Source organism: Bos mutus, chromosome 24 (genome assembly GCF_027580195.1).
Source record: "Bos mutus isolate GX-2022 chromosome 24, NWIPB_WYAK_1.1, whole genome shotgun sequence".
Taxonomy (NCBI): Eukaryota; Metazoa; Chordata; class Mammalia; order Artiodactyla; family Bovidae; genus Bos; species Bos mutus.
The window spans coordinates 57,709,965-57,722,963 of record NC_091640.1 but is presented as its reverse complement, the minus strand read 5'-3'; the positions used below and the strand labels follow the sequence as shown (position 1 = coordinate 57,722,963).

The window sequence follows — 12,999 nt, the reverse complement described above, 5'->3', positions numbered from 1 at the left end:
ACCCAGTAAGAACAGCAGTGGTGAGTGTCTGCCCCGGGGACCTGACAGGGGAGCTGTCGTGATGAGAGAGGTGTGGCCCCCAGTGCTGAGGGGGGCGTTTGGCACACGTGGCCTGCCAGGTGGACCCCAAGCAGAGGAGCCTGTACTTCCTACCTCTTGGGTGTATAGCTCCTTGCAGTGATTGAACTCGTGTCCTTTGAAAAACTCTGGGTTCAGCAGTCTAAAACACAAAGAATGTGGCCCTATTTTTCCCCTAAGCAACTAAGTCTTATTTATTTTTTTTATTTTGCTTATTTTTCTCATAAAAAACTACGTCTGAGAGAATAAGAGGTCAAATAGAAGCCCAGCGTCCCTGGCTGAAATAGAGACCAAATTGTGAAAGGAGACAGGCTTTTAATCCTGCAGATGCTAGGCAGCAAAAATAGATGAACTGAGATGGCTAGGGGTGGGACATCCTCTATTACCCGGGAGGCCCAGGTGGGGGTCCAAAATTAGGTGGAGAGAGAATGGGAAGTTTAGCAATGCGATCTGGAGATGCCCTGGGCTGAGGTCAGTTAGCTCTGAGGATGGGGCCAGCATCCATTCATCCGTCCCCTGGACCTTTATTGGAAAGCCTCCACTGGACAGGTATTCTGAGCATAAACTAGTGTCCTGGGAGAGATCAGAGTCTGTACACAGAAAGGTGTACCCTGAATTCTGAGAACTGGTTGTAGTTCTCACAGAGATAGAAGGAAAATTTGGAGAGATGTCGTCTCATGGTGTCAGAGGGCCAGGGAGGCTCCACAGACATGCACTCAAGCTGGGGCTTGAAAGGATCTGGGGCTGAGTAAGGGGCTCTTTGGTGGAGCAAAGCTGTTTTCACTCTAGAGTCGTGCCCTGCCTGCACGTGGCCTTCTGCAAATAAAATCAGCCTCCATCTCTGCTTCCTACTCCAACTTTCCCCGAGGACTCTAAAGAAGGTTAGACATTCCTGGGAAGATAGCTGGGCTCCCAGGGGCTACTCTAGAAGGCCGACAGAGCCGGGCTGCCCAGAAGTGCAGCTTCTTTGTTCAGACTCAGCCGTCTCCCATTTCAGAGGTGGGAACCCCTATGTAGCTGTAAGGGCTTGCTCGTTACACAGCATCACACACGTGGCTGCCAGGGTGGGCTGAAGCGACTAGCGAATTCTCTGGGAGGTCACGGTATGAATTAGTGATTCTTCTCTGCAGAGAGTAGGTGTTGTCAGTGTTTACAAGCAAGCCTCGAGACAGCCTTAGACAGATGGCTGCGACTTGTTTCCAACGTGCTTAACGAGGGAAGCTGCCCTTGGCTTTGATCATCCCAGTTTGGGAAGCTCAGTTTATCAGCATGAGACAAGCAACCCATCTGACAGTCACAGGTCCAGGGGGCCTTGCGTCCCTCCAGGGGATGGATGTTCAGGCGCCGTGGAAACTCAGGCCGGATGACATGGTTGGCAGTGGCATTTTTTTTTCCTACCCGGCTAGAGTCAGCACCTGTCTTGGGCTGACTTTCCTTCCAATGGAGGAGCTTGGCTTTTAAAAACTGAGTCATTTGTCACAAGAAAATAGACTGTGGGCCCCCAGGGAGGCGGGGAAGAACCGGTCCCCCCACAGGGAAGAAGAAGGGGCAGGCTGGATGGAACGACTCACTGATGCTTCAGCTTCAGAAATAAAAAGAAACCTCTCATGCCCCGAACAGCTTAAAACCCAGCTTGGATGTCCTGGGGAAGAACGCACCATCCCAGCCCATTCATTTCACGTTTGTTGCCCTTTGTGGTTTCTGCCCGCAAATGAAGGAGGCCCAGCTTCTTGAATCGTATTAGCTACAGACTCAGCACGAAGCCAGCCCTTGCAGGCTTCCTTCTGCCGATCTGTGTTTGGCCCGATTAATCAAACTCGGCCAGAACTCACTCACACCCAGCAGGACCAGTTCCCTAGGCAGGCAGCCTGTGCAGTTGTGCAAGTCCCCACACTCAGAGGGGCGCCGAGCTTCATTTAACACACATTCCGCTGCTGCCATCTTCAAAGTCTTAATTACTGCCCAGGGAACCCGTGTTCTCAGTTTGCGCTGGGCCCTGCAAATTGTCGATGGTCTGCTATGCCACCCACGCCCCTGCCTCCCTCAGCAAATCTCAGATCTTTCCATCTCAGCTCCAGCATCGCCTCCACACAAAGCCCCCACCAGCTGCACCAGTTAGAACACTGACAATTATAACACAGCCTGGCCGCCATCAATGGAATAGCATCCTCTCATGTCATGCACTGCCCTGGGTGGTTTGTGTGGATTTTCTCCTTTCGTCCTCCTCTCAGCAGCCCTTCAGCCCACTTTCTTGCTGGATCTTCGGGGTCTGTGGGGGCCTGGGGACTTGTCCATCCAGGAGGACACTCACCCCCCACGATCGAGTTGTGAGAGCATAGTCTTTGATTTGAATATGAAATGTCCCAGCTAAAAGGAAGAGCCCCAAGACCACCCCAGGCTGGAGGCTAGCATGGTCCCTCTGGGAGCCGCCAGACACAAAGGCGCAGGTTCTTCTCCTCCCAGGGAGAAGGCGCAGCATTGCAGGAGAGCGCCCGTCTGCGGCGGGGAGACTCCGAGGGCCATACCCACTTGCTCTGTTGTCTTGGGCTGGCCGCCCGGCCTGCACTCCTTCAGTGACAAGTTGGTTGGTGGTTTAGTCACTAAGTTGTGTCCGACTCTTGTGACCCAATGGACAGTAGCATGCCAGGCTTCTCTGTCCATGGGATTCTGCAGGCAAGAATACTGGAGCGGCTTGCCATTTCCTTCTCCAGGGTCTAAATTCAATTTCTTCCAGCCCGAGTTCCAAGATGGCTTCATTCAGAACCTCCGGGTGGGATGGAGGGATGATTCAGATCACCAAGAGATTTTCAGATTTTTATGGGGATGGCCCAGCACTGGTCACTTTGATTAAAAAGCAAAGGGCTCTGTATGGAATCTGGAAAAACGGCACTGATGAACCTAGCTGCAGGGCAGGAGTAGAGAGACTCAGATGTGGAGCGTGGACTTGTGGACACAGCAGGGGAGGAGAGGGTGGGACGGACAGAGCGCGCAGCACAGACATGTGTACACTGTCGCCTGTGAAAGAGCTCGTGGGAAGCTGCCGCTCAGCTCGGTGACCTCAGCTCCGTGCCCTCTGATGACCTGGAGGGGAGGATGGGGGTGGGAGGGAGGGGGGATAAGCATATGCTCACGGCTGATTGGTGTCCAACGGCAGCAACCAGCACACCATTGAAGAGCAATTATCCTCCAATTAAAATCTTAAAGATGCTGACACAACAGAACGGTCAGCCCCTAGGACATCCGTCTCGTCACAATCTTCGGTCTTTACTGCCCACGCCAACGGCTTGCGGTCTTTACTTCACCGCACAGGTTTTGTTTTTTCTATTAATAGTCATGTCAGCCGTTGGCCATTCTGGCCCAGGGTGGGAATAAATATGGGCTTCCCAGGTGGCGCTAGTGGTAAAGAACCTGTCTGCCAGTGCAGGAGACTTAAGAGCCGCAGGTTCGATCCCTGGACTGGGAGGATCCCCGGGAGGGAGGGCATAGCAACCCACTCCAGTCTGCTTGCCCGCAGAATTCCACGGCCAGAGGAGTGGTGGGCTGCAGTCCACGGGGTCGCAAGGAGTCGGACACGACTGAAGTGACTCAGTACACATGCACACAGAAATAAAATATATTTTCTGCACACCATGAGTTTCCCCGTTGAAATGTTTCTTTTAATACTGGTGAAGGGTCCTGATTTTTTTTTTTAAAGAATTGTTTCCTTCCACCCAAACTCACAGGTACAAAGGATTTAAAGGCAACTGTTCCATGACCTTCATCGATCAGTTTAAAGCCCTTCACCAGTGTAATAAGTACTGTAAAATGCTGGGGTTGAAGTCGCTTCAGGACAACAGCCAGAAGCAGAAGAAGCCAAGCATCGGGCGGAGTAAGATTCAGCCCGGCACCACAGCCGTGAAGAAGGCGGCCTCCGGGAGCCTGGCAGAAAAGAAAAGCTAACGTCTCCCATTAACTAATGGTCACTGGCTGGCAGCACACAGCCTCGTGGGGAGAAATCTGAAAACACCCTGGAGGGAACGCACAGCCTGCAGCGTGACGCGACCGTCTTTTTCCTACCGCCTGTTCTCCGAGCTGCTTCCAAAACCATCACCTGCTGTCTTCCCTGAGATGGTTTCAGAGCCGGCTTGGCGACCAGACTTACGGGAGACTGGACCCACTGTCAGTCGCAAAGAGGTCCTGTTTGTGGCCTTTGCACGCCCTCACGTTATGTGTCTGTCTGTGTGTCGCCGTGATTGCCGTGTGGCAGACTCGTTCCCCTGCAGACTCTGCCCACAGCCCTGTCCCTCGCCAACCGCCTTCTAACCTCGAGGATTCCAGATGCATCCAACTGCTACATCGACAGGAAACGTGAACTCCGTCACTGGGTCGAGCTGTCGCGCTGATGGAGACGATGCTGTTGTAGCTGGAGGGGGCTTTCGAAACGTCAGGCCATTTCCCATCAGCACTCACACATCCCGTTATAACGTTCTGTTTAATTAAACTCATCTTTAGATACAAAGTGTAAGATGCATGTATTCACCCAGACACTTGTTCTTCAGAATTTGTGCTGTATTTCGCCTTTCCCCAGGATTAGTAATTTAGTACTTTCCTAATATGTCTACTGGAGCACAAACTATTTTCATCTGTGTTTTCTCCCTGTTCTTATAAGCACTGCTTCCAGGTTAATGTGCTTTCTACCTTGCTCTCTAAATCCAAGGGCTGCCTGCCCTATGTGGGATTTTTCTAGAAGATGCGTACAAATCCCGGCTGGGGTACACAAGCTCACAGGGTTCTAGCGCCTCCGGCTCGTTCTCGGCGTGGGGGCGGGGTGGCAAGGGGGCTCCTTGCTGCCAGTCTGGGTCCTGCCCAACTTGGAGCGGAATGGCTCCCGCTGACCCCATTGGGCAAGAGGAGATGCTCTGAAGACAGCTCTCTCAGCCCGGAGTGAGAACGCCTCAGGCCCCAGCAGCATGTTGTTACTAACTACAGACTATTTATAGAGCCGTTTTAAGTGTATGAAAATGAGTGGAAAGTATGGACACGTCCAGTATGGCCCCTTCCCCCATTCCATATTTCCCCCTGTTATTAGCTTCTTACATGAGTGTGATACCTTTGTTATAACTGAGGAACTGATGATGATTCGTGACAACTCATTCAAGTGCACACTTTACACTTCCATCCACGCTTGGTGCTCACACTCTCTGGGTTTTGGCACGCACGTGATGACACCCAGGGTCATTTCACTGCCCCGATATCCTCTGCGCTCCGCCCGTTCCTGCCTCCTTCCCTTGAGCCCCGGCTCCTGGGACCTGCTGGTGGTTTTACTATCTCCGTACTTTTGCTTTTTCCGGAAGGTCACATAGGAGGAGCCCTACACGATGTTATCCTTTTCAGATAACTGGCTGTTGTGTAAGATGATTCAGCCACTCCCTGACTGTATCTGGCAGGATGGTTAGGCCTCCTCTGAGGAGGAGGCTCCTCAAACTGAAAGCGGACACGCCCTGGGGTCTGGTGGAAACGCAGGCTCTGATGCTGGGGGCTGCATTTCCATCACCTTCCCTGGGAATCCGCGTGCTGGCAGGGACCACGCTTGTGGCGGGTGGGGGGAGGTTCTAGATCACAGGGAGGAGGATCCTGAAATGGTGAGGGGAGCAATGAGACCTACAGTTCCCCAGGCCGGTTCTCTGGAGGAGGCCCCCAGCTCCTTGGATTGTTTTGAAAAAGGATTTGAAGGAGCAAACACTGCAGCTGGCCACAGCTCCTCTTTTCAGAAAATCTGCTATCTCCAGGTCTTCTTCTGACGTGATTCCCCCAGCTACAGACTACAAAACACTCATTTTTCTACGAGGCTGCCTGCAGCCTGCTCTCCCCACAGAGATCCTGCGGATGTATTTGGCATTGAAGTTCTAGAATGTTCCATGGTAACAGGGCACAGGGCACATTTTGATTGAAGTTAGTGCATGTACGTCAGTGTGTGACCTAAGGACCCTCTCTTTGGTAATTTGTAACTATAAAAAGATCAGTACTGGGACTTCCCTGATGGTCTAGTGGTTAAGAATCTGCCCTGCCATGCCAAGGATGTGGGTTTGATCCCTGGCGGGGGAACTAAGATCCCACATGCCTCAGAGCAGCTAAGCCCTGCACCACAGCTAGAGAGTCTGTGCACCACAAGGGGAGATCTCACATTTTGCAGCTGAGACCTGAAACAGCCACAAAATAAATATTAAAAAAAATATATCAACACAACTGTTCAAGAAAACTCTGGAAAGGTGCAAACTGAAAAGCCGAGGTCATCCAGTAACCCTCCAGCTGGCTTTGAATTTGGACTTGGAGACAGTTGAAGGGAAAGGATTTCCTCCCAGATTTGGCATTTTGCAGGCAGCCCACAGGGAGGCTTGGATGGAGCTGTCCCTGTCTCCTTTTATGGATGCTCAGATTATTTTTCAAAGTGCCTTTATTGTTTGTTGGAATCTGATTTCGTCTGTCTATAAACATTTGGAGGACCAGGGACAGAAGGGGTGCCCGCAGTGGGGTTTGTCCCAGCCAGTGCACCCGGGGATGGCCTTTGTGGGGCTGTGTGGCCATCTGTCCAGCCACCCAGACCCTAACCTTCTGTTCTGTGATGAAAGGCCGTTTTTCTCGCACAGTCAAATAACAGGGTGTGTGTGCCATGAGCTCTTGGTTGGTCCAAGGTCTCCGAAATACCCCTGCCCGTTGCCATTATTCTAGCTTATTCTGCATCACATCCAGTTCTGTTTTTTCCCATTTGTCTCCGGACGTGTGAGCTGTTAGGTCTATAAACCCAACGAACGCTCAACCCAGGACCCAGCTGGGACAGCCTGGTGGGTCCAGCTGGGGATTTTGTGCCTGAGGCCCGCAGGGTGGTCATACACGTGGAAGCATCTCCTTTTCCTAAAGGGCTCGGCAGTGGAGCTCTGTGATGGGTGGACAGATGACAATAAATGAGCACCTCATTCAAACACGCTTGTGCTTTCAACGGCTGGTTTCATGAGGATGGCGGACAGATGAGGACTTGCTGCCGCTGGCGTCCTGTCCTGGCGACGTATGGTTTGGGACGCAGGGCTGCCCAGCCCGTGTGGATATCTCACAGTGTCTTGTAGCAGCGCCTCCCCAACCGTGCTTCTGATGAGCCTCTTAATAGCAAAGGGTTTTAATAGATTGTTAATAAGAAGAATACCCAAAGAAGTAACAATTATTTTATAAAGTGTTCTCTCTTCTAAATATGCATCCTGTTCTGTGTGTGTGGGCAAGTGTCCAAGTGTTTGCAGACGGGAGGCGCTGGCCTGGCCCCATCCTGGCTGGCTTCCTTTGTCTACGCTCTGCTCTGCCGGCCCAGCGTGTGCAAAAGGGAACAGATGGGCGCTTCTCCTCCAGTTAGATCTGCAGATGCCACTTTGGCTTAGAGCTCTGAAAAGCCAGAGACACAAAAACCTCTCTGCCTTCCAGCTCCCTGCGGTGGCAGCTCCTAAATCCTCTGAAAACCAGCTTGTTCTCAACCCTCCTGTAAAAGCTGAAAGGCAAGATGGACCCCAGGTTCATCTGTGTGGTCACGTGAGCAGACTTCACCCTGACAGATGCAATGAGCAAATACTTAAAGTACAATGGTACCTGCAAAGAGTCAGACATGACAGAGCGACTGAACAGCAAATGGTACCACTAGATCAAGAATTTTTAAAAATCCATTATTTATAAGAGGCCCACATGGACCCAGGTAGAAATCATTTCAGACTTTTTTTCAAAAACCACATATTAAAAAAAAACCTTTTATTTTGTATTGAGGTGTGATGGTTTCAGGTGAACAGCAAAGGGACTCAGCCATGCATATACATGGATCCATTCTCCCCCAAAGTCCCCTCCCGTCCAGCCCACCACCAACATGGAGCAAAGTTCCATGTGCTATACAGGAGATCCTTGTTGGCTATCCATTTTACATGTAACAGTGATTACATGTCCACCCCAACTCCCCAACTATCCTTTTCCCTCATCCCTCCCCACACCCTGTATAAGTTCGTTCTCCAAATCTGTGAGTCCGTTTCTGATTTGTAAGTTCATTTGTAACATTTCTTTTAGATTCCACATATAAGGGATGTCATACAATATGTCTTTCTTTAACTTAGTACGATAATCTCTAGGTTCATCCACATTGCTGGAAATGTTAATTTCATTCTTTTTCATGGCTGAGTAATTATTCCCGTGTATACACATACTACATCTCCTTTACCCATTCCTCCCTTGATGGACATTTAGGTTGCTTCCATGTCTTGAAAACCACACAGTCTTGATCAGATATGATCGCAAAGAACAAGTTGGTCAGCATCGATTTCAGGGGCACAGACTTCTGTTTTAGCACCAGAAGCAGTTCTGATGGGACGACTCCACTCTGTCTGCTTCCCCAGCCCATCCCTTCTCTTTCTTCACTCACCTCTACATGGATGGTAAGGTTTGGCTGCTTCCCAGAGGTAACTTGTCCACGATCCTTCCTCTGTAGTCATTTCCCGGGGCTGCTGTAACAAGGCACCACAAACGGGGTGGCTGAGACCACAGAAGCCGCCGGGCTCACGGTCCTGGAGGCTGAAGACCCCGGCTCGAGGTCGTCTTGGCGGGGCCCTGCTCCCTGCCACGGTCCTGGAGGAGGCCCTACTCAGGCCCCTCCTCAGTTCTGGGAGTTCCTCGACCTGTGGCCCAGGAGTGTGGTCTTCTCCCCAGGTGGGCGTCTGGGTCCGCATTTCCCCTTTTTATTACAAGGACACCCGTGCCACTGGCTCAGGGTGCTTCCTAATCAAATCCTCATTTTAGCGTGACTACCTCTGCATGGACCCTGTCTCCAAATCAAGTCACATGCCGAGGTCCCTGGGGCTTAGGACTTAGCCATGTGAGTCTTTGCAGGGACAGTTCAACCCAGAGCATGTCCTCATTCTTCACGCATGAGAAACGGGAATGCTGCCCTTTTGTTCTGCAGCGGATGGGCTGTGAACGTGAGGCTTGTCATACCCAAGCATGTTTATCCTCAGACTCCCAGGTTAGTGTATCTCTGAGCTCCAGACCCTCCTATGTCATAGCCTCGTCAGCATCTCCATCTGAATTTCCAGCTGGAGCCTCAAACCTGGTCTACACAACACTAAGCTCGTGACTTTCCCCAGATCTGTTTCTCCACCGTCTTCCTCATCTCAAAAAATGGCAGCTCCATCCCTCCAGCTCGTCAAGCCCCAAACCCAGCCGTTATTCTTGTCTCTTCTCTTGCCACCAGGAACCACGTCCAGGGCACCATCCAGTCCTGTTCCTTTCCTTTGTGCACACCCACGATCACCTCTGTCCCTCCCTCCTGGGGCCAAGGCACCGCCACCACCCACCTGACTTTCGGCAGAAGCTTCCTACCTCGTCTCCTGAATTCTGGCCTTGTTCCCACTTCAGCCTACTTCAGCAGAGCAGCCAGAGTGATCTGTCAAAACCAAAAATGGGAGTAAGATGCTGCTTGTCTTAGAAATGTCCAACGCTCTTACAGCATCTCTGCTCCCGCAGAGTAAAGGCCAAATCCACTGCAAAGGCCAACGAGACCCCACCCTGTCCCCCAGCGTCCCTTACCTCGTCTCGTACTTGTTCACGCGGGTCGTTCTCTGAACACTCCTGCCCCGGGGCCTTTGCACTTCCTATTTCTCCGTCTGAAATGCTGCTCTCCAGAAATCTGCCACCTCTTTCAAGTTTTTGCTGAAAGTCATCTTCTCAGGGAGTCCTTCTGGACCAAAGAGTCTAACTTGCAAGCCCCCTTCCTGCTTCCCCTTACTCCCCTCTGAGCTTTATATCTCTAACTTTTACACCAGGTGACGTAATATAGATTTTACTTGTTTTACAATTGTCTATTCCCCTTTGCATCAGACTGTAAGTTCCCTGAGGGAAGGATTTTTCTTTTCTGGTTTATTCACGGCTGCATCCCAAGACCTATGCCAGATTCCTGGCGCAGAGAAGACCCTGTCACATAAAGATTTGTTCACAGAACAAACACCTCTGACCCACCATCTGATGTTCTCCTCTGATGGAGAAATAAGGCATTAACAAAATTTATTTATCTGGCTGCGCTGGGCTCAGGAGTCGCTGTGTGGGCTTAATTGCTCTGAGGCATGGTGGGATCAAACCTGCGTCCCCTGCACTGCAAGGTGGATTCTTAAGCACTGGGCCACCAGGGAAGTCCCCGTAGGCATTTTTACGCATGTCAATGTGACAAGACAGATCTAACTTCCCTTGACACCTTGGCATGAGACTGTTAGGTCTGAAAACCTTCTAAAGAAGGAAGGCAGCGTGGTGAGCAATGAGGCATCCAGTCTCTGCCCCTCCAGAGACTGGGGGTTCCAGTTTGGCTTCTAACACTTACCAGCTGTGTGAGCTTTAAAGAATGACTTAACCTCTCTGAACCAGACTCCCTCACAGATAAGTTGTTACTGAAGCAAACTTGGGTCCCCTCGCCCTCCTGCAATAAAGCCAGTCTCCTGACACTGGGTTGTGGTGGAGGAAAGTGCAGCTTGCCTTGCAAGGCCAAGCAACGAGCACAGGCAGCTCGTGCTGGAAAGGCCTGAACCCCTGACGGATTTCAGGGCGAGGGAGGGACAAGCAGCCCAGGAATGGTTTGCTGATTGGCTGGTGAGGTGATTGAGCGTCAGCATCAGCTTTCTGGCTCCAACCCCTCCAGGATCTGCACGCTTAGGGTCAGCACACAGCTGATTTCTTCCACCTGGTGGGGATTTCCGACTCTGCTAAACAACCCGAGGATATGGTTCAGAATATCATCTATAGCCCTTGAAGAGGAATTGAAGGTCCTTGACTTTGCTTTATGGCTAAGCTCTTAGTTTGTCCTGCTTCACTCTTTTCTTTTATTCCTGGGTTTCCTCACTTTTCTGATTAAATTTGCTCTTTGGAACTCAGGGAGGGCCTCAGAGGCTAAGGTCTTTCCACAGACGAGAGGCAGAGGGCACAGCAGGGCCCTCTTGGTGACAAAATAAAAATGACGTCTAACTTGCAAGGACGTGAGAATCAACTTACATAGAAAGATAACTGACACAGGCTGGCAGTCAGTACATATAAAGCATCACTGCAACTTCCAAGCTTCGACATACTTTTCAGCTTGAAGTTATTGATAAATATCTGTATCTTAGTCGTAATAGAGGAATGAGTTTCATGAATCATTGTACTCTTTACTAGGGGAAAACAATACAATCAAACAGCACCTAGAATGACTTACAACTGTAATAAAAATTCTATTTTTTTTCTTATTGAGAAAAAGAAAAATGAGAAGAAATCATGTCATGTGTATTTTCTTTAGAGTTCACTTTTCAAGTCATTTCACCATGGTCTTTTATTGATCGTGGGCTACACAGCCCTACTACTGAGGGGATTGAGCAATCAAAGTCTTAATAATTTTCTGCATGTCTCTTAAAAATTCTCAATTTCAAGCATCAAGGAGCCTTTGCTGCCTAAAAAAATTGGTCCAGAAATTGCTGACAACCCAGCTGCATTATCTTCCTGCTGTTTTTTCGGATAAGCCCAGCTTTGATCAAAGCCCTTCCAACCACCAGTTCCCTTTCATCTTCCTTTTTTTCTGGAGGAAGTGAATTTTGAACAGAGCATAAAAGGAAGTGACAGGTGAACAGAGGAGAAAGGAAGGCAGTCCCGTGGAGAGAATCTCAAGAGCCAGGGTTCGGAAGCAAGCAGAAGAGCATCCTTGGATGACAGCAAGCAAATCTGCCTGGAAACGCAGGGGGCTTCCACTGAATAGGTAGAGAAAAGCCGCGGTCTCGGAGGGCATGATGGAGCGGAGGCCCTTTGCTGACCGGTCAGAGATTGGCTTGTTTTTGTGGCTCTACGTGTTGCTGGAGGCTTAGCACAGACACATCTTGAGCGGCTAGAATATGGAGAAGGTCGTGCTTGCCCAGGAAGGAGGCAGGCTGGAGGAGCAGAGGGGTGGGCACCCTGCCACATGAAGCATCTCTGGGCCAACAAGCAGCCGGGAGGGGACCCGGAAACCAGAAAGACACGGCATCCTAAGGGGCTCAGAAGCAAGCCATGGGCAGCCTGGAGGGGCCCAGAGATGGAAAGGAGACGTGAGGGCAAGGCAGAAGCCCAACAGGCAGTCCCATTTCAGCACCTGGAAACTTCCAACTCAAAGCAGCTCTTCCCAGGGTTCTGCAGGGCAGGGGTCAACCCAGCACACAGGCCTCCTCCACCGGAAGGACAGCGACCGGCTGAGGTGGGAAGATCCTGGCAACTGCAGTTCATTAGCAGCAGCTGCTGTTTGCGGGGAGCTCAGCGAGTTTCTCAGAATCGACAGACCACGGGAAAGCTCACCCTCGATAGCCAATTCACTCGGCACTGCTGCGGCTTCCCGGAGGCCGTGCTGTGCTGTCACTGTGTCTGTATCCACGTCTTCCTCAGAGAGTCTCGGGATGCAGTCATGAAGATCAGCGCAGCCTCTGCTGTTGTTTCCAGATCTGCGTTACCAGGAGCCAGTAAATCAAGCCCCTCACTGCTTCCATCCCCTCACTTTCCAAAAAGTCATAAACAGGGAAAGAAAAGCGCCCTCGCTGCAGCAACCCGAGGGTGTGAATTAGATGTGGTCCTGTGCCCATGAGTCATCTTCCTCCATGCTCCTTCCCACGGATGCACTTGCGATAAACAAGAAAACCCACCTCTACCCCCGAGGATGCATTGAGCTGAGCTGAGGGCTTCTGTTTCCTGCCATCTGTGCTCACTGTGTCCCCTCTAGAGTTCCATTCCACCAGACAGTCCCTTTATGCAGCACACGGGGTCCCCAAAACCCCAATCAAGCAAAATTCTCTTCCATCAAGTCCAATTTTAAGTATCCTGCTGCTGCTGCTGCTGCTAAGTCGCTTCAGTCGTGTCCGACTCTGTGCGACCCCATAGACGGCAGCCCAC

General features: G+C 51.0%; 1 protein-coding gene across 1 annotated transcript in view; it reads left to right on the top strand.

Moving 5' to 3' along the window:
- The window catches only part of ALPK2 (alpha kinase 2), a 132,317-nt gene extending 127,647 nt beyond the window's left edge, over nt 1-4,670 (top strand). Inside the window, 1 exon segment of the mRNA XM_070361602.1 lies at nt 3,801-4,670. Coding sequence (XP_070217703.1) covers nt 3,801-4,017 — 217 coding nt within the window. The 3' untranslated portion in view covers nt 4,018-4,670.
- The last annotated feature ends 8,329 nt before the right edge of the window (nt 4,671-12,999 follow it).